Below are 27,951 nucleotides of genomic sequence, written 5' to 3'. Positions count from 1 at the left end.
ACATGCCGCGGAGCAACTACCTAAGCCAGTGCACCACAACTACTGAGCCTGCGCTCTAGAGCCCGCGAGCCACAACTACTGACCCTGTGTGCTGCAACTACTGAAGCCAGAGCGCCTAGAGCCCATGCTCCACAATAAGAGAAGCCACCGCAATGAGAAGTCCGCACACTGCAATGAAGAGCAGCCCCTGCTCTCCGCAACTAGAGGAAGCTCGCGTGCAGCAACAAAGACCCAATACAGCCAAAAAATGAAAGAAAGAAAGAAAAGAATCCACCTGCCAATGCAGAGGACACGGGTTCGAGCCCTGGTCTGGGAAGATCCCACATGCTGTGGAGCAACTAAGCCCGTGTGCCACAACTACTGAGCCTGTGCTCTAGAGCCTGTGAGCCACAACTACTGAGCCCATGTGCTACAACTACTGAAGCCCACGAGCCTAGAGCCCGTGCTCTGCAACAAAAGAAGCCATCACAATGAGAAGCCCACACACTGTCACAAAGAGCCAACACAGCCAAAAATAAATGTTTTTTTTTAAGTATCCTTTGATTTGTTTGCTTCTTTGAGCTCTAAGAAGCCATTCTTTGTTGTGAGGCATCCCCACCCACTTATCCCCAAGACGCTATTCTCATGTAGGCCCCACCTGCTGGCGCCTAAGAACCCAACGTCTCCTACCCTCCTCTTCCCTTAAGAGGCTCCCCTTTAGTGTTGTGCTCCTAGATTTCAAAACAAATAAAGCCACGTCGTCATCAACAGGCTTATATTCTCTGTCTTATGCCCCCTCTCTATTCTCCTGTGTCTTCTCCTCATCCCACTCCACCTCAAAACACACACAAAAGTCCTGAACACGAGTTTTTACTCAGTTAGTGTTAGTGAGGCTTCCCTTTTCATGGAAACGAGAAGTCCAGAGCTTGAAGTGAAATTAGATCCAACAACAGAAGGTATCAAAATCTACATAAAACTATTCAGAGTACCCAAAATGTCCACTCAAATCCCAATCATTTCTTTTTTCTCTGATTAAATCTGAATTTTTTCAAGGAGAAACTGGTCTTAAATGTGTTCTCCTATTTAAATCTATATGTTATATTTTAAATAGCCTGTAGATTAAGTATGAAATCACAGCCCAATTACAAGGATATTCTTAAGAAAAAATACATTATGATAAACAAAAAATTGACCTTTGTTTTCAATAACCAGATTTATAAACTTTTGCAACATCTATCACTCAAAACCAATTACTGGCAGTTAGTTATTATATACCATTCATTTTATTCTCAAGACAACCCTAGTAAGTAACCTCATTATTCTTTGGGGAGGATGGGAAAAACTGAGGCTCAGAGCGGTAAGGTCAGACACCCATTAAGTGGCAGAGAAGCCATCAAACTTAAGACTATCTAGTTCTGAGTCTATTTTCTTAATTTTTAGGACACATTGCCTTGTGCTCAACATACAAAACATTCATCCCAGGCGAAGATTTGAGTCCTAATCTCCTAAGAATTTAGGAAAAAAAAAAGAAGTGTTTCATATTGATACAAGTCTTTCCACCCTAGTTATATCCCGAGTTTTATTCCCCAGCATGAAGCCTCTGATGTCGAGCAAGTGCTGAGCTGTGCCTGAAGGATTTCCCACAGTTAGCACATTCATAAGCTTTCTCTCCAGTGTGAATTCTGTAATGTTCACTAAGGTGTGCTTGCTTGCGGAAGGTTTTTTCACACTCACTACACTTAAAAAGTTTCTCTCCAGTGTGAGTTCTCTCATGTTCAACAAGGGAAGAGTTCTGAATGAAGGCTTTACCACATTTGGTACATATGTAGGGCTTCTCTCCTGAGTGGATTCTCTGATGCTGCCTGAGGCACGCACTCTGATTAAAGGCTTTCCCACAGTCATTACACTTATAAGGTCTATCTCCAGAATGACTTCTCTGATGACGAGTAAGGCATATGCTCTGACTGAAGGCTTTGCCACACTCGCTACATTTATAGGGCTTCTCTCCAGTATGAATTCTCAGGTGTTTAACAAGGGATGGACTCTGACAAAAGGCTTTGCCACATTCATTGCATTTATAGGGTTTCTCCCCAGTATGAATTCTCAGATGCTGGACAAGGACTGCTTTTGTTTGAAAGGCTTTCTCACATTCATTACATTTATAAGGTTTCTCTCCCGTATGAATCCTCAGATGTTGAGTAAGATTTGACTGTTTCCGGAAACAAGTTCCACATTCAGTACAAACATAGGGTTTCTCTCCCGTGTGAATCTTCTGATGCTGGGTAAGAGATGATCTCTGAGTAAAAAACTTTCCACATTCACTACACTTGGAAGGTTTCTTCTGTCTTTTAAGTCTCTGATGTTTCACTTGCAGTGAAATCTGGCTGGAACTCATGCTTTTTGTAACACGATGAAGGGGGTGTCTAATAGGTTCCAGTTTAAAAGAAACTGTCTCTCAGATTCAGAATACTTACAAGGTACTTTCTCAAAGATGATTATCCTTAGAGTAACACTGTTCTCCTGTGAAAGGTCTGTGTGCATATGGTGTCCTCCCAGTCATTCCTGCAGGATTTCCCCTTCTAGTCCTTATTCAGCATGCATCTTCAACTTCTCCTAATGTGAACCCCTGATGACCAGGCTCTCTGACCCTCCATGTCCTTTCAAGTCATTTAGCACTGTGCCATCAGGCTTGATTTTCTTGCCTGAAAAAAACATTCACAAAGGAAAATGTCCTCCGTGCAGAAGAGAGGACCTGCACTGTGAAGTCCTGGTTTTTATTCTCTTCTCAATAATAGAGAAAGAAGATCACAGTGACCTGGGGAAAAGATTAGAATAGGTGATTGGGAGAAAGAGATTAAGTAGTGACAGGTTTTGGTAAATCTATAAACTTCCCTATTGTGATTGATTCTGAAACACTCAAATACTAAAAACTGACCCAGGTAATTTAGGATCATCCAGAGTGATAAATAGCAGGAGAATGTGAAAGGGATAAGTATATTAATCTTGGGTAAGTTAAGTGGGGGAAAATTACCACTCACCTACCGTTTCTAGTCCTCAAAAATGGGTGAAAAGTAATTATATTTCCTTAGGTTGCCTATAATCAGTACCTTGGCAGACCAGTGATAATTGAAGAGTTCCTCTTTCAAGATTTCAAAGGTGATCCAGGCTGTAACTTTTGCTAGGTCCATCTCACCTATCCTTCCCTATTCACTCACCTTGATAGGTGTCTCTTTGGACCTCTCTTTCTCTCCAAAACATTCAGCCCCTAGGTACAACTGGGAAGGATCTAGGTTTGAAAACTAGAGTTCTGCTTAATGAAAGAAAATAAGATATCACTGTTTTGTTTACATAAAAATAAGACAGAGGTGGTCCTTAAGGAAGAAGCCCCCATTGGACAGTAATTTCACTATAGCATCATGATCCAGGATCTGGCCCTCACCCTTGAAGCCAAAAAATGCTTCAAAATCTGATGTGTACTAATCAAATTCACAAGGAGAGTGATGTAGAAAACAAAAAATCACTTCACCAGTTTACAGTGAAAATTTTATATGCTTAATGTCCAGCTGGTTAATATATTCTCTCCAGTATAGAAAAACTGTATGGGAACCAAACTGTTGTCATCAGGACACTCCTTAGGAAGCACAGAACTGGAGAAAGAGTGGACTACTTAGACAATCTTAACGGCATCAAACTTTGAACCTGATGCTCTCAATAAAGGTGCACAGAATCAGAGAATGGATATTCAGGAACCACACATCAGAGCAACCTCTTCTCTGGATGGTCTGGAGACACAAACACATTCTTATTCCCTGAGGCCTCCTTCTATTTTAGTTTTCTAATTATACAAGTTACACATGGATGTATCCTCACCTTAAAATATTTAGATAATATGATAGTATACAGGATAAGACAGTAAATTTTATAACCATCACCACCCCACTCTACCCAAATGAAACCACCCCCTTCCCAGAGATAATTTGGAGTATATTCTTTCAGTCTTTTTTCTCCATATTTTTAACACACATATAGCATTTGATTCTTTTTACATAAATAAAATCGTTGTATAGATGCTGCTATGCAATTTGATTTTTTTTCACCAAGGAATGTGTCTTTGAGATCATTTCATGTTGGTACATACAGATCTACTGGGGCTGAGAGTCAACTGGTACACACTGGAGTATCTGCACAAATGGTTTACAGTTGGAATCTCCAAAATATACAAACAGCTCATGCAGTTCTATGTCAAAAGAAACAAACAACCCAATCAAAAAATGGGCAGACATTTCTTCAAGGAAGGAATACAGATGGCCAAAAAGAACATGAAAAGATGCTCAAATCACTAGTTATCAGAGAAATGCAAATCAAAACTACAATGAGGGGCTTTCCTGGTGGCACAGTGGTTGATAATCTGCCTGCCAATACAGGGGACATGGGTTCGAGCCTTGGTCTGGGAAGGTCCCACATGCCGCGGAGCAACTGGGCCCGTGAGCCACAACTACTGAGCCTGCGCGTCTGGAGCTTGTGCTCCGCAACAAGAGAGGCCACGACAGTGAGAGGCCCGCGCACCGCGATGAGGAGTGGCCCCTGCTTGCCGCTACTAGAGAGAAAGCCCTCGAACAGAAATGAAGACCCAACACAGCCAAAAATAAATAAATAAATAAAAATTAAAAAAAAACTACAATAAGATATAACGTCACACAGGTCAGAATGGTCATCATCAAAAAGTCTGCAAACAATAAATGCTGGAGAGGGTGTGGAGAAAAGGGAACCGTCTACACTGTTGGTGGGAATGTAAATTGGTAAAACCACTATGGAGAACAGTATGGAGGTTCCTTAAAAAACTAAAAATAGAACTACTATATGATCCAGCAATCCCACTCCTGAGCATATATCCGGAGAAAACCATAATTTAAAAAGATACATGCACCCCAGTGTTCATTGTAGCACTATTTACAATAGCCAGGAAGCAACCTAAGTGTCCATCAACAGAGGAATGGGTAAAGAAGATATGGTACATATATACAATGGAATATTACTCAGCCATAAAAGAGGACAAAATAATGTCATTTGCAGCAACATGAATGGACCTAGAGATGATCATACTAAGTGAAGTCAGACAGAGAAAGACAAATATCTTATAATACCACTCATATGTGGATATAATTTTTTAAAATGATACAAATGAACTTATTTAAAAAACAGAAACAGACTTACAGATATCGAAAACAAACTTATGGTTACTGAAGGGGTAACATGGCGAGGAGGGATAAATCAGGGTGTTGGGATTTACATACACACACTACTATATATATATATATATATAAGATAGATAACCAACAAGGACCAACTGTATAGCACAGGGAACTCTACTCAATATTCTGTGATAACCTGTATGAGAAAAGAATCTGAAAAAGAATGAATATATGTATATGTATAATTGAATCACTTTGCTGTACACCTGAAACTAACACAACATTGTAAATCAACTATAATCCAATAAAATTTTTTTTAATGGTTTACAGTCAAGAGACTGATTTGATTGGGCAGTCTTGTACCACACTGGTTGTTAATATATTGACTATTTTGTGTAAATCTATCTTTATCTGCTGTATAAACTTCCAGTATGGACATATATATACAAAAATAAACTCTAAGTGGTTTAAATAGCTAAACATAAAACCAAAACTCTAACCACACCTTTATTTCCTTTATTTTTATTGTCCAAAATAAAAAGGTTTTCTTTTCTTAATCATACGGGGGAGGGGGGGAAGCTCATTCTGTAAAACAGTCAGTTAGTCCAAAAATGAAATTACTTGAAATCTTACCACCCAAAAGAAACAGTTGGTATTTTGATGAATTTTCTTCTAGGATCTCTCAATGCACATATGGGCACATATGTGTACATGTATTATGTGTACATATTAGACTAGACTGAATTCTGCAGGACATAAATAGTCTATTATATCTATTCAAAAAGTTCCCATTACCCAAAAATCCAGTTCACCCAGTACTATTCTTACCTACTTTAACAGATACCCAGGCTCCACACTGCCTTCTGATGGCCAATAACAATGGCAGTTATGATTACTTAAGCTCTTGTTCCAAACGAGGCCAGAAGCCCATTGCATACCCTCTGAGGAAACACTTAATCACCTTTGCAATGGGTCTTCCAATAATTTACTATCAGTTTCTGACCACTACACCATTAGAGCATCATACTTAGCAGTTCAGCAAGTGGTTTCAGGGTGTTCCACCAGATGACTGCAGTTTAAGTTCATGTGATAAGAAATTACTGAGACTTCCCTGGTGCACAGTGGTTACAAACCCGCCTGCCAATGCAGGGGACACGGAGTCGAGCCCTGGTCCAGGAAGATCTCACATGCCGCAGCTAAGCCCGTGCGCCACAACTACTGAGCCTGTGCTCTAGAGCCCACGAGCCACAAGTACTGAGCCCGCATGCCACAACTACTGAAGCCTACATGCCTAGAGCCGGTGCTCTGCAACGAGAAGTCACTGCAACTAGAAGCCCGCGCGCAGCAACAAAGACCCAACGCAGCCATAAATAAATAAATATTTAAAAAATTACTTCATACTCTGATCTATCCTATTACCAATTACTCCATAGCCTTCTTTCACAATAAGCCACTCTAAATCTGATTTAAGTAAGATGGTCCCATTTCTGGGTGGTTCTGTGTTTTCAGTCTGCAGGGTTTAGGTATAGTGGTCACTGCTGGGTCCCACCTTAGGTCTGCCTACTGAGCAGCCCCATCTTGGGCTCTCTAGTTAGATTTCACTTACCCAGAGACAAGCTGTTAGGAATACAAGTGACTACAGTTTGTCTCCTGGGGACTCTTCTCATGAGGAAAAGCAGGAATTTGAGGCACAGAGGGAGGAGAAAGAGCACCCATAAATTGTCAGCCTACTGCCTTCATACTCTGGATTCAAGGGAATCCAGGAATAGCCCATCCCTAACCAAATGACTACTTTAAATCTGAATGAATGTCCTTGTTCTCGTAGGCATGTATCACCAATGACAAAAAGTCAGTGAGATGTGACAATGCACAAAGAAAGAGGGCAGGTGCTCTTAAGGACCAAGCATCCTGGGGTAAAAATTCCTCCACCAGAGATAAGATTGGAGCCCAAAGGCACCTCCCCACCCCCAAACCTAATGGAGAAGTCACTGGCTTCAGAAATCAAAGACTATGGGGCTACAGTAAAAGGCAGTGAGATAAGCAGTGGACTCAGTCAAGAGGTCTGGGTTCTAGTCTCTGCTCTGCCCCTAACTTGCTTAATGACCTGAAGCAAGTCACTCAATTTCAACTGTGACTTTTTAAATCTGTGAAATGAAAAACTAGATGATATCTAAAGCTTCCTCTAGTACCAACACTTTGTGATTCTTTGACTCTAAAAACAGATGGAAAAGAGCAAGAACCTCAAATCAAGCCCTTCCAGTCCCTCTTTGATTGAAGCTGGTTATTCATTTCTGTGAAAAGTACTAACTGAGCAGCTACTATGTGTCCAGCAGTGAGATGCCCTCTTGTTAAGAATAGGCTGAGTCAATAGCAGGGCAACACCCCAGCACTTAGTCTCCCACAATCAGAGGCCTATTAATTTCAGGCAAATAAGACTGCCTCGGTGTGAAGCAAAATCTTCAACAAAAGACAGGGGGTGTCTGTTGGAAGATGTTAAGAACCCCTCCTAAAAGGAAAGGTTTTAAGAACCCCTCTGCATAGAAAGGAAAGACCACCATATCAAAATGCAGTGACCCGGTTTCCAGTCTAATCCATCCCAATCCACTAGCACCTCTTGACACTGAACAACTAATTATCTTCAAAATTCTAATTAGATTAAGTTACTCTTCTAAACAATTTTAATATTCAGGTCAAGTATGAACCACCACATTTCTTCCTTGAGGAAAAGTTTTCTTCACGCTTCCAAGGCATATCCTCAACATTCTGGAAAAATTTCACACGTCTCTACTATAGCTCCTTCCACTCTGTGTTTAATACTCTGATTACATCCCGTTTTCCTCTACCAAACTTGAAAACAAATATAGCATGGGCTCGGGGCTAGTGGTCTCTGGGTTTGAATCCCTGTTCCACCATTTATTAACTAAGTGATATTGGGTAAGTTACTCTTTCTGTACTCCATTTTTAACAAATGTTAAATGGAGCTGATAATAACTACTTCATAGGGTGATGATGCATAAATGAGTTAACACATGGAACGTATTTAGAAGAATACTGACTGATAAGCATTCAACAAATAGTACCTGCTGTTAAATTATTATTGATGTCTTTGTACAGCATCTATCCTGTTGCTATTAGAGAGGAATATAAACTTAATGAAAGGAAAGAGATAACTTGCACATATACTTAATCAACCCGTACAACTCTGTGAAGTGGCAAAGCGAGGAATAGTATTCGCTTCCGGAACAGAGAAAACGGAACTTAGGGGTTCGCTGGCTCAAGTACATGCAAATGCAACCCCGGCCTCCCAACTCCCAGACCAGGGCTCTGGGACAGCCTTCGCCCCTCCCTCTTCAGGGGAGCCGGTCCCGGTCCCCGGGCCTCCGCTCCAAAGGGCCCTGCTCGGCCGTAATGAAGAGGCGCTGCGGCCGACTGGGTTCCTCCTGGAACCAGCCGCAGCCGGGTACGGCCTACTCAGCTCACCACGCGCTCCCCGCGGCGCCGCCGGCCACACCTCTCCACCCTCTATCATCTGCGCGCTCCTGGGCCGCCCGCGCAGCTCTTCCTGGGCGCTCTGGGCCGCCATGACGTCACCAGTCCGCGCCGCGCCAGCAACCGCAGCTGTCTCCCTAGGAGGGCAGGGGGCTTCCTCCCCGGCTCAGAAACAGTGGCATATCCATCAGTATACCTCCTCCCAGAATAAGGAGGCTGACCGCAAGTGAGACTGGGGGACGCCACAGGGAGCTCTTACTCCAGGTTAATTCACCCAGCAATTCGACCACACTGATCTTCCTAAAAACTCTTTTCCAGGTCACGGTCCTTTGGAGGTCTCTAAAGGTTTTCCCAAAGCTTATAGAACACTCTTATACACATTCTCACCTGCTGGATAATTGGCTTCCTCAGAGGAACCGCAAACACCCTTCCGGATCTTTGTTCAACAATCAGCCAAAAGACAAGAGCTCAGATTCTCAGTGTGTGAACTTGGGCGTTACTTTACCCCTCTGTGCGCACTCCTTAATGATACCAAGTTTCACAGGGTTGTGAGGATTAAATGAGGCTAACTCGTGTAAATTACCAAGAATTTCTGGTACTTGAAAAATGCTCAATAAATGTTCGTCCTATCATGTTCCCCAAAACCCAGCTCCAGTCCCCCATTGACTGAATTGGCTTCCAGGACGTTTCAAGCCTTCCAGGTAGCACCCCTGCCCCCTTTTTGGGAAACTTTAGATCCTGCTGATCCTCATTAAGGAATATTTGCGCATAAGGGCTCATCCTGACAAATGTATCCCAGGGATGAAGGCATGGGCAATGCGGCACCTGACCTACTTCCAGGCATTCCCACTGATCTGCAAGCTCAGGAAAATAGGGCTGTCTGCTTACCATCATATCCCTAGTGTGAGTAGGCTCTCAGTAAACAATAAATGAATGAGATGCAGCAGTTACCTGCTCGAATTTCCAGATGGACTGTTTTCCCAAAATGGAATCCATTTAGGATGCTGAAAACAGGAGTGGAGATGCCAGACTGAAACCATCACTAACCATCTTCAGCTAAAAGGGGACCCTTTGTAGAACTGTTAGCTGACATGCCAGGGAACAATGTTGGGCTTGCCAATGTCACAGTCTCAGCAAGATAGCAGGTTCTTCCTCCATAGCCCTAACATCCCACATACCACAGAGCCTAGGCCTACTCATTTCCCCCCTAACTTTTAGGCTTCAAAGAATCTCTAAATCAGCAGGCTCCGCTGGGTGGAAACTAACCCTGGAGTGGGGTACCCTAGGCAGAGCAGGTTAGAAACAGGAATCTGGGGCTTAACTGCAATTTGGGTTGAGATTTTTCAATGAGAGGTGGAAAATGGATTGGAGGAATGGACACCAAAAATATTCCACAAAACTAAAATGATCCTAGCCCTGCTCTAGATAGCAGCTGCAAGAGAGTGAAACTAGAGCTACCTCGGGTCAAGACTAGACTTCTGCATTATGTGGAAAGAAAGATGGGGTCAAAATGTAAAATCAACTTATTTCTCACCCTCACTTACATGCAGTAAGGTCTTATTCTGTGGGCCAAAAAGCTTCTTGATCTAAAGTGAGCTTCTCCCATTCTCAGGAGTAGGGCCTAACAGACACAAGTAAAGAGGCGTCATGGAGCAGAATTACAACCAGTAAAGAGAAATCTGAGGGCAAAGAAAGGACACTGGAGTTTCAGTTTTACCTGAGACTAGGTGTGTGACCTTGGGCAAGTCCAACCATCTTTCTGTTTTCCCTTCCGTCGTTTTGAGGATCTCATGTGGCCTCATCCCGTGTCCTTCTGAAGTCACAAATTACATTTCGGCACACTGAACATAAGCAACACATTCTAATTCTTTATCATTCCAGAGCCCAAGGAAAGACATAAGCTTCCATGTTGGGGTTTCCAGCTCAACTGCTCTCCTGCCAGGCCAGCATCACTGCTCAGCTCCTGTCTCTCTTATTTCATGGATATTCCAGTTGACATAGCTGTGCTTCTACACCTGCATGGATTTTCCTCTTCCTATTGATCCTGGCATCAGTATATCTGAAAGCACTTTGTTAAACTATGATGGGACATTTAAATGCCTAATTTGTAACAAAATCAAAAAAATTCTTTGCTACATATTACTTTTTCTTATGAGATCCTCTCTGTAGGATCTCATAAGAAAAAGTATCAGAGTGGACCACACACTCTGTACCTTGGAGGAAGGTGCAGAATTCTTGCTTCTGGCAAACGCTTCATGACACATTCATGTATTCACCTTTCTGCTCAGGTATACTCATGTATACCTCCTTTCTGCTGATAACTGTGGACCTAAGTCACGACCTGTAGGTGGGCATGGAGAAATGTCTGACTTGATTTTAGTTGAGCTCAACAAATATTTATTGAGTACCTACGAAATGCCAGAGACTGAGGATACAAAGATGAATAAATTTCACATGGCTCCTGCCCTGATGGAGCTGACAGTTCAGTGGAAAGAGAAAGATCTGTAAACTAGCCATTACAACCTAACATGATACATGAAATGATGAAGTTACAAAACACAGAAATAATACAAAAATGTGAGGTCAGAAACAGCTTTGAAGAGATGTTGCCTGAGCACATTCATAAGTGACAAATGGGAGCCTCCCAGGCAAGCAGAAGCAAGGAAGGCAAATAGGTCATAGAAAACATTATGTGCAAAGGTGCCAAAGTAGAGTCCAGAGATGATGAGTCACAGGAACTTGCAGTATGGAACAGAACATGCAAGGAATGTCCTCTGAGAATGGCAAAGGGGGCCTGGGCCAGATGAGGAGCCTCAGATGCCCGTTGAGGCTAGCACTTTATTCAGAGAGAGAACAAGAGCTGCCACAGTTGTGTCTTGCAAAGACCACCCAGAAGAAATGTGAAAGATGGCCTAGTGGGGCAAGAAACTGCAAGACTGGTTGGGAAAACATAAAAATCGCCTAGGAAATAAACCAGGGAGCTGGAATAAAGCAGCAGCAGTAGAGATGGCTTCCAGACTTAGGAGTTACGTAATGTCAACAGGATATAGTTGTTGATTGGATATGACGAGGGAAGGCTGAGGAAGAGGACAATTCCTAGACTTGGGGCCAAGCTGGAGTGGCTAGGTATATGGTGGGCCAGCAACTGAGAGAAAATCAGGAACAAATATTGCAAGGGTGAGAACACAGGATGAGAGTAAAGATGACACGTTCCTTTCCTTCCTGCTTCTCCAGGAAGTAAAAATGGTACTGGACACTCTTAACCTGAGGATTAAAAACTCCACTTAATCCATGTTCTCCACTCCATTTTAGAAAATCTTTCTAACATCAACTTAGGCATCTTTCACCCCTAAGGTTTTCCCATTTCTGTAGTGGAATAACTGAGGACATGGAAAGGAGACGTGACCCATGAGCCCCCCCCGCCCAAGCAAACTGGGGGCTGGCGAATAAGCCAGAACTGCAAACAGTCCTGATTGCTTTGAGCCCCCCCGGCAAACCGGGGGCATGCGAATAAGCCAGAGCTGTGAACAGTCCTGAATGCTTTGAGCCCCCCCCCCGCCCCCGGCAAACCGGGGGCCCGCGAAGAAGCATTGAGTACTTTGGGCACTGATCCATGAGATGTCCTCAGTATAATCAGAGTGGTGGGAACTTCGTGCTGCTTTTGCGCTCAAGGACGAAGCACGGCATGTTTTCAAGAAAGCCTATTATTCCTTGTATAATTAATAAAAACATAGGTTGCTGCTTTGGCATTTCTGAAATGTTAAGAAAACAAGTCTTAAAGTGTAAACCTAGATAATGCTTTAATAAAAGCTACCGCAGCAGGACAGACGGCGCTGTTCTGCCTGGGCGAGCGGCAGCCCTCTACTGCTGTGCTTCGGCACAATTCATCTCGTGTGATGAGCTTACTTTCGGCCCTGTCATAAGATAAACTACAACACATTTCTTCCTCAAGAAAATTCTCCCTTTCCTCTCTAATCACCACTCAAGACTCCAAAGATGGTAGCATATAAATATTACTCTAAATATCAGGAAGTTCCTAAAGTTTTTGGTGGGCAAAGTTTGACTAAAATATATTAATTCAACAAATAAAAATTTATTGAACATTTACTACATGCTAGCAATGAGTTTAGTGGGTTTTTTTCATTTAGAAAAAAAATACATTGACATTTGCTTTCAGTAGACTATATTTTTTTTCCATGAGCATAAAATGTAAAGTTTTCATAGGGTTATTTTTGCCCATAAGATATTAATTTACTCAATTATGAATTGTCCTATGGCAGATTTGAGAACATAATCTTTACAGCTGGAGAGGGAAAATATGTTATTTCTGCCACATTCCCATTATTGGTAATTAATTGCTCAAACCAATGCTTGTAAGATACTTGCTCTGGAAAAAAAAAAAAATCGATGCTGAGTTCCAAATAACCATTCCAGAATTAACTTACTTTAGTTTTTAAACAGTCATATTTTAAAAACTATATAAGCTTCAGAGCATAGAAACTATTTCAAATACTAGTCAAAGGCTAATTTAAGATCACTTAATCTTCCAGAGCTGAATCTCTGGGTAGCAGTTAAAAACATGAAAGAGAATGGGGAAATAAAGGGGAAACATGCCCTTCCTTTCTCTCAAAAGAATAAAATACCATCACAGTCATGGCAAACCATGTTATCTCAATTTTCAGGGATTTGAAAAAGAGGTAATTCTCTCTAGAATTCTTTCCAAATTCATCCCACGAGAAGTGTTTCCCTACATACTCCCAATCCACAGGGAATGATAAATATCCTGGAAAAAGAGGCCCAATAAAAACAGAAATATCTGAGATCTAATGAATCCATGGTTAGAGCCACCAATGCCATGATTACACAAAACCTAGCCATCCCCATTACGGTGACCACTTCATCACTAATGCTTTCTCCTCTCTAAAGGCTAACAAACCAAGTCCCACTTTGTTAATCCTAGTGGGCCCCTCTCCCCTGGTCCCTGTGCACTAGTGTCCTAGCCAAACTTACAAGAGACAGGTGATGCCCTAGTCTAGTACAGGGATATGTGGGTAGCTTGCTCAGTCACAGGTAGGCTTCCTGCTCTGAGGCTTCTTAGCACTAGCAGTCTAGCACAAACCATTTTCTTTCTGGGTAAGATAATATTCCTCTGGGAAAGAGGTTAGGTCTTCCTCTCTGCTTCCTCTGAGCAGATCTGGCTTCCTTCCCACAAACTGACATCATTCAAGAGAAGTCTCTCTTGATCTCTTATTTCCTTCTTAGCCCCAAGTCACCCTCCAGCTTGAAAGGATCAGGAAGCTCTCCCTCACCCTGATAAAAGCCTTCTTCACCAATTTTTCTGTAGCAATCAACCCAGCTCTTGCCATATATCCCCTTATTTGCTGAATAGATGAATGACTAAGGATTCTGTTTTCACTTGTTTCTATCTCCCCTTCATGGGAACGCCTCCACAGATGGGCAGCCTCCCCACAGTGGCATAGTCAGAGCGGCCTCAGGCATCTGCAGGCTACTCAGCACTACCTCAGAGCTGCTGCCACTTTCACACCGACAATCAATTTGGAAAAGCACCTCAGCCTATGACCAGTGAACACAGGTGACAAGTTGGGAGGGTGAAGCAGGGGTGTGATAAGGGAAACACAGTGCTAACTTAAATGGCATCTCCAGGTATGAGAATGCCATGGAGACAAAGGAATGGCAAAGAGCAAGGATTTCTGTGAAAAGTAGGAACTTCTTTCCTACCCTGTATTCCCAGATGCCCACCTGGAGTAGGCTCTGCATTCTCCAAGCTCCCACCTCCATTTCTCAAAATACCCTCCTGAGTGCAGTATCCAAGGCTCCTTTATCCTTTCCTCTAGGAACTCTTCCTGTCCCTCTTCCCCAGCCAGATTCCTAGTCACTGTCTCTAGAGAACTGTCATAACCTGAATGCCAGGTTTATTCACCACTGTGAAGTTTCTGATGTCTGAAAAGGACTGAACTATGTCTGAAGAATTTTCCACATTCAAAGCATTCATAAGGCTTCTCACCAGTGTGAATCCTGTAATGTTCACTAAGGTGTGCATACTTGCGGAAGGTTTTCTCACACTCACTACACTTATAGAGCTTCTCACCAGTGTGAGTTCTATGATGTTCAGTAAGAGACGTGTTGTGAGCAAAGGCTTTCCCACATTCTTGACATTTATAGGGCTTCTCTCCAGTATGAATTCTCATATGCTGAGTGAGGCAGGTATTCTGGTTAAAGCCCTTCCCACATTCATTGCATTTATAGGGTTTTTCTCCAGTGTGGCTTCTCTGATGCCGAATAAGGCAAATGCTCTGAATGAAAGCTTTACCACACTCACTGCATTTGTACGGTCTTTCTCCTGTATGAATTCTCTGATGTTTAGTGAGTGGGGTGCTCTGAGCAAAAGCTTTGCCACATTCCTTACACTTATAGGGTTTTTCTCCAGTATGAATTCGCTGGTGTTTAATAAGGGATGGGCTCTGACAAAACGCTTTCCCACATTCCTTACATTTATAGGGTTTCTCTCCAGTATGAATTCTCTGATGCTGAGAGAGGTTTGCCTTTGTATGGAAAGTCTTCCCACATTCATCACATTTATAGGGCTTTTCCCCAGTGTGAATTCTCTGATGTTGTGTAAGATTTGAGTGTTTGCGAAACGAAGAGCCACATTCATTGCATAAATAAGGTTTCTCACCAGTGTGAATTCTCTGATGATGAATGAGGTGTGTGTTCTGACTGAATGCCTTCCCACATCTATTACATTTATAAGGTTTCTCTCCAGTGTGAATTCTTTGGTGTTCAGTGAGATGTGAATGATTGCGGAAGGAATTCCCACAGTCATTACATTTATACGGTTTCTCTCCAGTGTGGATTCTCTGATGCTGAGTAAGAAATGATCGACATCGAAATGTTTTCCCACACTGCTCACATCCATATGGTTTCACTCCGGTGTGAATTCTTTGATGTCGAACAAGGAATGAGCTACGACTAAAAGTTTTCCCACATTCCTCACATGTGTAGGGTCTCGTATGAGTTCTCTGATGCTGGGTAAAGGATGAGCTCTGATTAAAAGTTTTTCCACATTCACTACATTTCCAAGATTTTTTCTGTGTAGAGAAGATCGGACATTTACTTTGGTCTGAAATCTCATTGGTGTATATGCTACTTGTCTCCCACTGATGTAGGCTCTCTTCTGTAGAAACCCTGAGATGTGTAACAAGGCTTGAGGTCAAAAGCAGGCTTCTCTCAAAATTATATTCTTGTCTCATCATTTCTGGAGGTGCGTCCTTGTGGATGAAAGCTATTCCCCCAAAACCTTCTTGGAAAAGGCATGGTCCAGAAACCTCTCTGGGAGGGTTTTCCTTCATGCTCTCACATACATATTTTTCTTCAAATGTAGAATCCTGGTATTCATCCTCTTGGGATCTCTTTGATGCTATCCCTGGCAAATCAATTTCAGAGCCATCCTGTTCTGGAGCAGGCTTGTTCACCCAACCTGAAAAAAACCACCACAGTGAGTATCTCTTGTACAAGGCAGAGTGCAAGCCCCTGAACTTATAGGGACCTAACTTTGACAGGTCTCAGTAATGGCCTATTAATAATGGCCAATAAGAGCAAGTGGGGGTAGGACTTCCCCGGTGGCACAGTGGTTAAGAATCTGCCTGCCAATGCAGGGGACACAGGTTCAAGCCCTGGTCTGGGAAGATCCCACATGCCGCGCAGCAACTAAGCCCGTGTGCCACAATTACTGAGCCTGAAAGCCACAACTACTGAGCCCCTGTGCCACAACTACTGAAGCCCGCATGCTTAGAGCCCATGCACTGCAATGAAGAGTAGTCCCTGCTCGCTGCAACTAGAGAAAGGCCGCGTGCAGCAACAAAGACCCAATGCAGCCAAAAAAAAAAAAAAGAGCAAGTGGGGCAAGTAATTCAGAGTTACAACTGGTGAAAGAGATCTGCATCAGGGTAAGGTGATCACCATTAATGAAAAATGAGTAGCTGCAGACACCAAGGAAGTGACAGAATCAGAGACCAGGGAGATAAACGGAAAAAAACAAACAATAACAGACTAAGATTCGGGCAAGACAAGAAACATGCATGGTTTGTATTCAAAGAGTGGAGAATGGGAGAATGTAAAAGTGCAAAATAGTGGAAATGAGATCAAATGAGTACCAGGGAAAAGCTGGCCTCAAGAGATGCTCACTCAATAGATGTTCACTCACATTCACCCCAGCATTCCTAAAAGAGAGGGTAATTTGCTCTCCTGAGCTTCATTCAGTTTTTCTTGTAAAATTTCCAAAGCCCTCCTGTTTCTTCCACTGGTGATCCCTTGCTTACTCACCTGGACAAATCTCTCTTTCAATCTCTCTCTTTTCAGCTCCTTGCATATTCAACATCCACAAATCTTCACTTTGCTTTGATTGTAAAAGACTTCAAGGTTGAAAAACTGGGAGCCCTGCTCATAGAGGAAAAGAAGGTGGGGGAAGGGATATCACTGTCCCAGTAAACAGAAAAACGAGATAGAGCTGTTGCCTAAGGATACTATCTGGTAACTCACACAAAACCTGTCAGGACAGCAACTTGCCTGCATCACCAAGAGTCAGGGGTGGCTTCCAGCTTTCTAGGTTAACAAACTCCATTTGTCAGCTGTCCAAGAAGTGGCAGCCAGACAGACTGACATATTAGCAAACACTCAAGTACTTGAGAAATAAATCAGAATGTTATTTATAAAGATAAAAATAACTATGAAGTGAATGGGAATATCCATGTCAATTAGTGCACTCTTTCCACTATACAATAATCTATATGAAAAATCAATTAATATAGTCAAATGTTGTGTTGGGAAATGGCCTCATAGCAAGGCTAATGCATTAAGTCTGATCCACCCACCTCCCCTATATGTCAAGGAGTTGGATAGTAATTAGGGATTTCTATTTGATACAACCTAGAGATATGCTGACTGTCCTTTCTTCAAGATGTCTTATCAATTCAAAATCTTTTCTTCAGGCATAGCTCAATATAAGAGTGTAGGCTGCAGTTGAAAAAACAAAAACACTCTGTGAAATAATTTTTGACTTACAAAGAGTTGCAAAAATAGTATAGAGAGTTTCTGGTTTGGGAAAGTCAAAATCATAACTGTTCATCCAAAAATGTCTCTCCGTATAACCGTGAAGTGAGAAGTAGAACTGGAAGCATTATTTCAAGAAAAGCAGAAGGTAGAGAGATGGTTTACCATAATCAAGAGCTCAGAAGGCATGGAAGAATAGGATGTCTGGTGAAGTATATAATAAGGCTGGCCCTAGTGGACTTCTCATCAAGGTCTGTGCCTCGGTGTTGAGTTTTAGAGGTTTAAGAGGATCCTATCTGGGATTTCCTGATCCTCTTCCATAGCAGGGACATAAAGTGGACCCACTGCAGAATCCTACAGAGACTCATGAAGTAGGGTGGGGTTTGGCTATAATCAGAGCTAGACAATGGAAAAAAAGTCAGAAATGCCCCCGCCTACCCAGAGCTTATGTCACAGCTCAACAAAGACACTAACACCAGTAGTCACAAATAAGGGAATTATAAAAGGAGAAATATTGGGTCCTGTAGAATGCACAGCAGAGGGGACCTAATCTAATCTGGGATAGAGATAAGAAGATAAATAAGAATAGATAAGATAAGAAGAGATAAATAAGAATTAGACAGGTGAAGAGGGAAAAGAAGATACTAGAGAGATGAAACAGAATATACAAAAGGAACCAAGCCTCATACTTTGGAAGGATGAAAGAGATCTAGTAAGGCCAAAGTATTAGGCACTAGAAATAAGACATGAAGCCCAGGGCAAGCAAATACAACCCTGCAAATCACTTTAAGGAATTTACCCTAAAGTGAGCAAAAAGTCATAAGAAGTATTGGAAAAGGTTTGAAAAATATGTGACATGAAAGCAGAAACTAACACCATTGTAAAGCAATTATACCCCAATAAAGATGTTAAAAAAAAAAAAGCAAGTTCTCTGAACAATATAACTCATAATTATGCTGAAATAAAGGTAAGAAAAATAAATAGAATGGAATAAAAATAATTAATGACATAAAAAAAAATATGTGACATGATTAGATCTTCTATTACACACACACACACACACACACACACACACACACACACACACAACTTATCCTTTTGCTCATAGAGCAAAGCGTGTACAAGGGGTGGAAGGTAGGAGGCAAGGTGAAGGCTGCAGGACCCCTTGGGAGGTTGTTTCAGCAATCCAATAAGGGGAACTTGGATGACTAAGAGACAAAAACAACAGGACAGGATGACTACTGGAGCGAGATGTGAGGGAGAAGAAGTTAATGATAATTTGCTGGTTTGGGGCTTCAGAGATGACAGTGACCTTTAGTGAGAGTGGTAACACTGGTTTGAGGAGGAAAAAGATACATTCAGTTTGAAATATCAGGCATACATATATGGAACAGAGGACAGAGGTGTGGGCTGAAAACTTGGATTTAGAGTTTTTGTCATAAAAAAGGTAACTGAAATTCTGGGGGTAACAGATAAAATCATCAAAAGAGTGTAGCTAGGAAACCTCAACAGGGAGTTTACACATTTATAAGGAGGTTTAACTCTGGTTTTTAATTTTAGAGATTCCTAATCCCTAAGAGAAATAAGTAAACCAATTTAATATATGATAAAAATTGGCATTTCTAATCAGAAAAAAATTGATTACTCACAATTTATGTTGGGACTGTTGCTTAAGTATCTGGAAAAAACACTTAGTGAGATTCCTACTTCACACAACATACCAAAATAAACCAAAACCCAGTAAAGGGTTAAAAAATGTATTTTTGATTTATACATCAAGGAGTAGATAGACCTGATAGATAAAAGACTTCCTATTAACGAGTAAAGAAAAAAGATGAACTGATAGAAAAATGCAAAGTACAACAAATACACCAAAAATTACAAAAGGCCAATAGACATATCAAAACAAAGTTTCACCTCACTGGTAATCAAAGAAATGAGAACTGAAAGAATGAAGAATCAATTTTTATATCAAGTTGGAAACTCTCTCTTTAATGCTAAAACTCAGAACAGGCAAAGGTACAGGGAACGAGAGCTTCTCACACACCACTGGTGGGAATGTAAACTGGTACCATCTTTCTACAGCTAACTGGCAATATACTGGGTTGGCCAAAAAGTTCGTTCGTAAGATGTTACAGAAAAACGCGAATGAACTTTTTGGCCAACCCAATGTATTAGGTCTTAAAGTTGTAGGCTGAGTGGCAGTTGGGACACCACGATCACCATTTTGTAGGTACAGAAAGTCAGGACAAAATTCTCAATCTGTACTATATACAACACCTGCAATGGATCTCAGAATATCCTCAGTCATCAGTATGTCATAAAAATGCCTATATTATTTAACCTAGTAATTCTACTGTTAGAACTTTTTCATAGAGAAGGAACCTCCCAGAGTGGGAGAAAAAAATCCAAGCTGAATTCTTTTGTTACCTGTTAAAAAAAAAAAAAAATCCCCTGAAATGTTGTTGGAAAACACAATTTTTCTGTTGATGGACACTGAGGCTCAGCAATTTAGCAAAGTATGGTACTTCCACTTGGTGGAAATTATACAGACATCAGATAATTGAAAATGAAAATATGTGACAATGTGGAAAAATACTTATAGGCAAATGTGAAAAAAAACACAGGATATTAAAATTTCAAATACAATCTAATGTTATATATGTATGTTTAAATATACATATGAATAAGATCAAGAAGAAAAGGTAATCACCACTATGGTGATATAAGTTATCAATGATTTTCTCTTCTATTTTCCAAATTTCTTCAATTATCTATATTTTGCCTTATTTTTAAAAAACTTAAATCTCTCAGAATATCTATCAATTTGTTAGCCATGATCATCTTGAGGAATAAGATTATGGTAAACTTTTGTTTTAAGGTCTTTCTTTTTGCAATGTTTGAAGGTTTTCCTGTAGAAATAAGTAAATAACTCTGTAATCACAGAAAACAAGTGAAAAAAATATAATCAGAGATAAGCACAGAGATTTATGTACAAAGATCACATTGTTACTATAACTGTAAAAATACAGGCAAGTAAACATTGATGGCATATCAATATGATAGATTATGAAACTATTAAGAGTCATGTTTTCAAAGAACATTCATGAGAAAATACAATATGTTAAAACAGGAGACTACAAAACACTGAAACAAAAAACATGCACATATATACCAGTACTAAAGTAAACATTCAATAAACAGAAACTATTATTGCTACACAGATATATACAAAACACACACATAAAAAAGGACAGAGGAAAACCCACTAAAATGTCAACAACTGATCTCTAGGCCATTTAATGGGTTACTTTATTTTGTCCTTTATCCTTCTACATATTTCATTTTTCCTGCAATAAACACGAATTACTTTTATAGTCACTAAAACATTTAAAAATGAGAGATCTCACTCAGGGGTTTAAGCACACCCCCAAAAGAAAGCCTTTCTTTTTAATGCCACACCTAATGGATATGGTATTTGTTTCCCTTTCAAAATAAGATCAAAGTGGCAAAGTGGACTGGGCTGGGACTCAGGAAACTATGCTCTGCCACAGCCCACGTGAGCAGGCTATTTATCTGAAAAAGGTGACAAATTAGATAATATCCACGAGTCCTTCCAGCTCCAACGTTCTGTGAAACCCCTAACTAAATTTTTTTTTTTTTTGCTGTGCTGCACAGCTTGTGAGATCTTAGTTCCCTTGACCCCAGGGATCGAACCCAGGCCCTCAGCAGTGAAAGCTCAGAGTCCTAACCACTGGACCACCAGAGAATTCCCTAAATGAGTTAATTAACTCACGTAAAGCATTTATAAAGATATCTGCCACATATCAGGCACTCAACAGGGGTTAGGCATTATTATGTTTGAGAAGGACAGGTTGGTAACAACCACTGTCCTCCAGTCGTGGATCATCTGAGCTGTTTGTCTACGCCAAAAGTTAGCAAACCTTGCCTTTGTAGTTTGAAAACAGAACTAGACAATATGTAAACAAGTGATCTTGGTTGTGTTTCAATAATTTTTTTTTAACAAAAACAGGTGGTAGACCAAAATTTAGCCCATGAGCCACAGTCTGCTGTCCCCCTGGCCTCTAAGTTGCCCAGAATAGGATGTATAGGTGCTTCCACAAATACATAATGTGGAATAATCTGTTGGTGATTTTAAGATGCTGAAAAGATCTATCTGAATCCAGATTTGGGGAAAACGGGTATTATGGTGAACGGACATATATATCTCCATCCTCATCTTGCTAAACTAAGAGGGATCTGGCTTCCTCCTCATGCCTTATAAGCTTTCTCCCTGCTGCCACTTCCCTATCCCTCTAGAAGGATTCTGGGGAAGCCAGGTGGGGTTTTCCAAGAATTTGAAACTACAATTCCTTCAATAAGACCACACTTAAATGTACTCTTCTCTGAAGCCCTTCTTGATATGCCTGTTTGCCCCAAGTAACGTATTCTTCTAGGCTGCAGCAGCACACTGAATCTATCTCTTCTGCAGTCTTGGGTCATTCAGTAGCAATGTGTCCTCGGATAAGTTACCTATTCTCTCGTACCTCAATTTCCTCACTAAAAACTAGATAATACGTTGCTGTGAAAGCTAAATAAATTAGCGCAACTGCTTAAAACAGTGCCTGGTACACGTTAAGTGCCAAATAAATGTGTTTTAAAACATTACCACAGAAATCTGCTCACACATATATCTTCCAGCACTACAGTGGAAGCGTCTTACCATTTGGCAGGCTCTGAGGTCACTCATCCTGTAGCCCCGTCTCTAAACCCTGTGTAATATTTGGCAAGTAATGGATAGTAAATTTTTGCTGTTAGACGTTAACATTTCCGTACGTGCTATCATGTACATGCTATCAACTGAGCTTTACAGAAAAAAGAAGGTAGTGACAGTCCAACTTTTAAAGATCAAGAAACCGGCTCTATCGTGGGTAATTATAACCCAGGTCTCGAGACTCCTTTGCTGGTGCGCTTTACACTATTTGCCTTCTGCTCTTAAGTCGGTCCCTTAAAAAAGTTTGAGTTGCAGGACTGGTTGGGGGAAGTAGCTGGTATCCAGACCGAGAACTCTGGCCCCAGGATTTCATTTCCGAACACGGGTCCTAGGTCTTGATCATTTATCCATCACTCAATCACCATTCATTCATTCATTTATTCACTCCACCATCTTCTTAGGCGTGTCCTCTGTGCCAGGCCCTGGTGAGTGCAGTGTTGAAGCTGCAAGCCGGGCCGGGCCGCCGGGAGTTCGGAGCCGCCGTGCAGGCAGCAACCCGGGGAGAACGAGACCCGGGCGGGCTTGCTACATAAACCTGGGCCGCCGCCACAGCTGAGACGCACCCGGAGCCGCTGCCTTCCCCTCCCTTGGGCCCCGCCCGCTCACCGTGATGTCCCGCGGCTCCCAGCGGGGCGGCGACCACGGTCCCGGAGGTACACGGAAACCCAAGGCGCAGGCTCACCCGCCCGGACCGGAAGAACAGCAGCGCGGCCGGTAGTGCGTCATCAGCGACCCCGAAGAGCAGCCCTCGCCTGCCTCTCTAGGAATCGGGAGGAGCCTCTCGATAGGGGCCTCATAGAAGGCGATTGGGGCCTGGTTTCCCTCCAAGCCCAGTGGCGTGCCTGATGTCCCATGAAAGACTGCCTTCACCCGGAACACAGTGACCACCTCATGTCTGGGGAAAACTGTAGATGGGGGCGTTAGGGTTGGAAAGAGTGCTAAGTGGGAGTCAGAATGGGCCATCTCGGGCTTCCCTGTTGGCGCAGTGGTTAAGAATCCGCCTGCCAATGCAGGGGACGTGGGTTCGAGCCCTGGTCGGAGAAGATCCCACATGCCACGGAGCAACTAAGCCTGTGCGCTAAAACTACTGAGTCTGTGCTCTAGAGCCCATGAGCCACAACTCCCGAGACCACGTGCCACAACTACTGAAGCCCACGCGCCTAGAGCCTGTGCTCTGCAACAACAGAAGCCACCCAATGAGAAGCCCATGCACCGCAACGAAGAGTAGCCCTCGCTCGCCGCAACTAGAGAAAAGCCCGTGCGTAGCAACAAAGACCCAAGGCAGCCAATAAAATAAATAAATAAATTTATTTTAAAAAAAAAAAAGAATGGTCCATCTCAGCAAGGGAGTAGTACATTCCATGTGCTAAAAATAGCTCCTGATTATGAACCTTGACCTCAACTCTGGGCTCTGACCAGGGAGGCCGGCCTGGTGCTTCTTCTGGGTGTGAGTGGTCTGGTGGCAGACGAGATGGGAGCTCTGGCCCAAGGCCTTCCTGCACTGGGTGTGGCAATAGGTCTTCTTGCCTGTGTGGCTCTGCGGGTGCACCAGGAGGCAAGGGCTTCAGCTGAAGGCCTTGCAGCACTCAGGGCACACGTAGGGCTTCACCCCAGTGTGCACCCTCTGGTGCAGATCAGGTGGGAGCTGCACGTGAAGGCCTTCCTACACTCCCCGCACCCACACGACTTCTCCCGTGTGCATTCTCTGGTGGACCATGAGAGTGGAGCTCTGGCTGAAGGGCTTGCCACACTCAGTACACGTGGAGAGATTTTTGCTGGGGGCAAGAAGTGTTTTGTTTGTTTTTTTAACTTTCATATACCCCCTGATAAAAAGGAAACAAGATTGGAAATGCACCATGCAAGGAAGTAGAATAACACTCCCTCTGGGATAAAGATATATCAATAACTGGTCTTTCATGGGCCTTCTACTTTTTCAGAATAAAATGAAAACACACACTCATTCACAAGAGAGGTACTTGAAAAGAGGTGAAAAGAGCAGAGTAAAGGCACCCATCTATCCACAAGTGTATCTGTAGCATCAGTCATATAAAGATTCTACGTACATTAAATCAATATATTCCTGAATTGAATTCCCTTTGAATTAAAAATTACCATTGAAAAAAGTTCATTAACAAGTCTCTCCTCACTTACTTGTCTGCAGGCTGTTCAGAATGCCCTGCTGTCCTTCTCCCCTCTTCTCTGGCTTCCCCAATGCACAGACCTCTGGAATCTCGCCCTGGAGTCTTTCAAAGAATTCTCCTTTCAGTTTGCTCTAGAATCAAATCCTCCTTTCAACTTTGGTCTCACTATCTGAGCAAGGCATAGAAGATAAAAACAAATAATATATAGCAAAAAGAAAAGGAGAATCAGCTTTATATTCTAGACAGGTAAAAGAGACTATATTGGGATTTGAGGAAACCCAATAAATGACTTCTCTCTTTAAAGAAGCAACATGGGGGAATTCCCTGGTGGTCCAGTGGTTAGGAGTCCGTGCTTTCACTGTTGAGGGCCTGGGTTTGGGGAACTAAGATCCTGCAAGCCATGGGGCATGGCCAAAATAAATAAATAAATAAAAGTAAAGAATCAACATAGCACTGGGGCCAGACTGCTGAGGTGAAATCCTGCCTCTGTCACAAGCAGTTACTTGACCTCTCTGTGCCTCAGTTTTCCTATCTGTAGAATAGGTTAATGCTAGTACCTATTTCATGATTTTTTTTTTTAATTTATTTATTTATGGCTGTGTTGGGTCTTGGTTGCTGTGCACGGGCTTTCCCTAGTTGCGGCCAGCGGGGGCCACTCCTTGTTGCGGTGCGCGGGCCTCTCATTGCGGTGGCCTCTCTTGTTGAGGAGCATGGGCTCTAGGTGCGCGGGCTTCAGTAGTCGTGGCATGTGGGCTCAGTAGTTGTGGCTCACGGGCTGTAGAGCGCAGGCTCAATAGTTGTGGCGCACGGGCTCAGTTGCTCCGCGGCATGTGGGATCTTCCCGGACCAGGGCTCGAACCCGTGGCCCCTGCATCCGCAGGCAGACTCCTAACCACTGTGCCACCAGGGAAGTCCTCATGATGTTTTTAGAATTAAAAAATTTAATGTCCATAAAGTGTTAGCTAGGTAAGTGTTAGCTATTAGTAAAATTCTCTGCTCAGTTGACAAATAAGATATGCAAAGACCAATATATTATCTTTATTACTGAAAAGCTGATATTGTTGAATGTGCCTTATAGTTGCAGGCAAGTGAGGTTACTAACACCGAATCCCAGGATTAGACAGCACTAAGCACCCAGGGACACAGTGCTGGGCAACCATGGGTTTGCCCCTGTAACACCTGCAGCAAAGAAGAACAGGGCAGACACATGGTCTCTGTGGAAAAACTGGACCCTAAGGGTAGGAAGGAGGAGGGCTGGCTTTCACACAGTCCACTTCTTTTCCAAAGTCATCAATCAAATCCAATCCCTTTTTGTCCTAGGGCAAGAGTGAGTGTGGGGTCAGAGAGAAGATACAAGTGTTACACGAGTGAGCTTCCTGAAACATCAGGAGTGAGGGAGTAGAGTACTTAAATTCATAATTTTTCTATACACGCTCCATGGTTTCAGAGTATGGGCAGAGGAAGAAAGAAAGAAAGAAAGAAAGAAAAGGCAGTAAAGGAAAGCTTGCATTCTGGGGAAGAGGCAGAGATGGCTCTGTCACCAGAGATGTTGTGCCCAGGGAGGACCAAGCCTGCAGATGTAAAGACTGCCAAAACAGGAGGGGACACACGGGATGTCTTGGGAACTGGCCAAAGCAGCAAGTGAAGGTCAGAGAAGGGCTTGGATGTGGACTGTGGGGTCCTAGGAGTCAAGGAGCTTGAGCACATCCCCCTTGCCAGCGAGAGAGAGGCAGGATGAAAACTCCTGAGAGGGAACTGAGGGGTCCATGCAATCAGGTAGGGCAGGGGAGCAGGGAGCTACGAGGTAGGCAGGGTCAAGGGCCTGCTGTGGGCAAAGCCAGGCACTGGGATTGGCAGTGGGGCAGGGAGGTGGTGCACAGAGGTGTGGATCCCCAGCCTCACAGCCTACAAGCTTAGTCTAGGTGGGAAGAGAGAACAGAGTGGCCGACCCTCCAAATCGGTGGGGATGGACACACTCTGCCCCTTTTCACCCCACATCTACAGGAAATAGAAAAGGAAAGAAGACCCACTCAAGGAGGTCCAGGAGACGGAACTCGGCCTTTGCTTCCAGGAGGGCTGCAGAAGCAGGGGAGCATCAAAATGCCAAGGAAGGGCTTCCCTGGTGGCGCAGTGGTTAAGAATCCACCTGCCAATGCAGGCGACATGGGTTTGAGCCCTGGTCCGGGAAGATCCCAAGTGCCGCAGAGCAACTAAGCCCATGCACCACAACTACTGAAGCCCGTGCACCACAACTACTGAAGCCTGCGCGCCTAGAGCCCGTGCTCCACAACAAGAGAAGCCACCGCAATGAGAAGCCCGCGTACCACAATGAAGAGTAGCCCCCGCTCACCACAACTAGAGAAAGCCCCTGCGTAGCAACGGAGACCCAATGCAACCAAAAATAAATAAATAAAATAAATTTATTTTAAACAACAACAACAAAAAACCCGCCAAGGAAGCTCCTTAGCGGAGCAGTCCAGTTTCCTCCCTTTGGGACTGGGAGAGCCAGGGAGGGAAGACTCAAGCCCAACACCGGGAAAGAGTGATACCTGGTCAAAGTGTTTTTGAACACATTCTCAAAGAGCAAAGAACAGTTTGGAGGGTAGAGGTGGCCAGGGTCTACCTCAGTCCAGCCTGAGCCCTCACTGTGGTCTTATCTCCCATTCCCTAACCCCCTTCTCGGCTTCCCTGAACTTTCTGGTCATATTCATGCTCCCTAAAAAAGATTTCTTGACTGTTTCTTTTCTCTCGTCTTCCTCATGGCCTGGAGCAGTCAATACTTGTCCTTCTACTCACCACAACTGCCCAGCCACCCAGCCATCCATCATCTGGGACTGGCTCAGGTCGCACCTGCCTCAGGGAGTCTTGGTCTGCCCCTCCCCAAGCTCCCAGTGACTGCCCCCCTCCTGTCTCCTCAACCACCTCGGCTATCCATCCCCACTGCTTTGACAAATGACTTCATATTTTTTTGTGAATTAGCTTTCTCTTTCCCATCTGTCCATTTTATCTTCCCAATGAGGCTATGAGTTTTTGCAGGGCCACAGCTGAATCCTACGATGCCTACAGCCTTCCTAACCTGGCGCATTGGTGCAGGTCTCCGTGAGGACACAGTGCTGGCTAGGCATAATTCCTGCCCTCAAATCTGCCAAGAGGAGGGACTTCCCTGGTGGCGCAGTGGTTAAGAATCCACCTGCCAATGCAGGGGACACGGGTTTGAGCCCTGGTCCGGGAAGATCCCACATACCACAGAGCAACTAAGCCCGTGTGCCACAACTACTGCTACTGAGCCTGTGCTCTACAGCCCGCA

At 43.2% G+C, this 27,951-nt stretch overlaps 3 protein-coding genes across 8 annotated transcripts in view; all 3 read right to left on the bottom strand.

Annotated features, from left to right (window-relative positions):
• The window catches only part of KIF15 (kinesin family member 15), a 96,961-nt gene extending 87,931 nt beyond the window's left edge, over positions 1-9,030 (bottom strand). Inside the window, exon 1 of the mRNA XM_060308802.1 lies at positions 8,652-9,030. Within this exon, the coding sequence (XP_060164785.1) occupies positions 8,652-8,754 (103 nt within the window). The 5' untranslated portion in view covers positions 8,755-9,030. The remainder of the gene's footprint in view (positions 1-8,651) is intronic.
• ZNF501 (zinc finger protein 501) lies at positions 54-23,191 on the bottom strand. Of its 2 annotated transcripts, none has more exons than XM_070046674.1 (2): positions 23,110-23,191; positions 54-2,794 (listed from the first exon to the last, which is right to left on the bottom strand). In XM_070046674.1, the coding sequence occupies exon 2, from the start codon at positions 2,372-2,374 to the stop codon at positions 1,559-1,561; it is 816 nt and encodes a 271-aa protein (XP_069902775.1). In that variant the 5' UTR covers positions 2,375-2,794; positions 23,110-23,191; the 3' UTR covers positions 54-1,558. The 2 variants fall into 2 exon arrangements, with proteins under 2 accessions (XP_069902775.1, XP_069902774.1); XM_070046673.1 differs by lacking the exon at positions 23,110-23,191 and adding an exon at positions 8,652-8,732.
• Positions 12,732-23,205, bottom strand: ZNF502 (zinc finger protein 502). Of its 5 annotated transcripts, none has more exons than XM_060308795.1 (4): positions 23,110-23,130; positions 17,004-17,117; positions 16,835-16,900; positions 12,732-16,158 (listed from the first exon to the last, which is right to left on the bottom strand). In XM_060308795.1, exon 4 carries the CDS (start codon positions 16,028-16,030, stop codon positions 14,594-14,596), a length of 1,437 nt encoding a protein of 478 aa, XP_060164778.1. In that variant the 5' UTR covers positions 16,031-16,158; positions 16,835-16,900; positions 17,004-17,117; positions 23,110-23,130; the 3' UTR covers positions 12,732-14,593. The 5 variants fall into 5 exon arrangements, with proteins under 5 accessions (XP_060164778.1, XP_060164780.1, XP_030686066.1 ...); XM_060308797.1 differs by lacking the exon at positions 23,110-23,130 and adding an exon at positions 22,416-22,430; XM_030830206.2 differs by lacking the exon at positions 16,835-16,900 and having other exon boundaries at positions 23,110-23,193.
• Between the last annotated feature and the right edge of the window lie 4,746 nt (positions 23,206-27,951).

This window comes from Globicephala melas, chromosome 11 (genome assembly GCF_963455315.2).
Source record: "Globicephala melas chromosome 11, mGloMel1.2, whole genome shotgun sequence".
Taxonomy (NCBI): domain Eukaryota; kingdom Metazoa; phylum Chordata; class Mammalia; order Artiodactyla; family Delphinidae; genus Globicephala; species Globicephala melas.
This window is presented reverse-complemented; position numbering and strand designations above follow the sequence as displayed.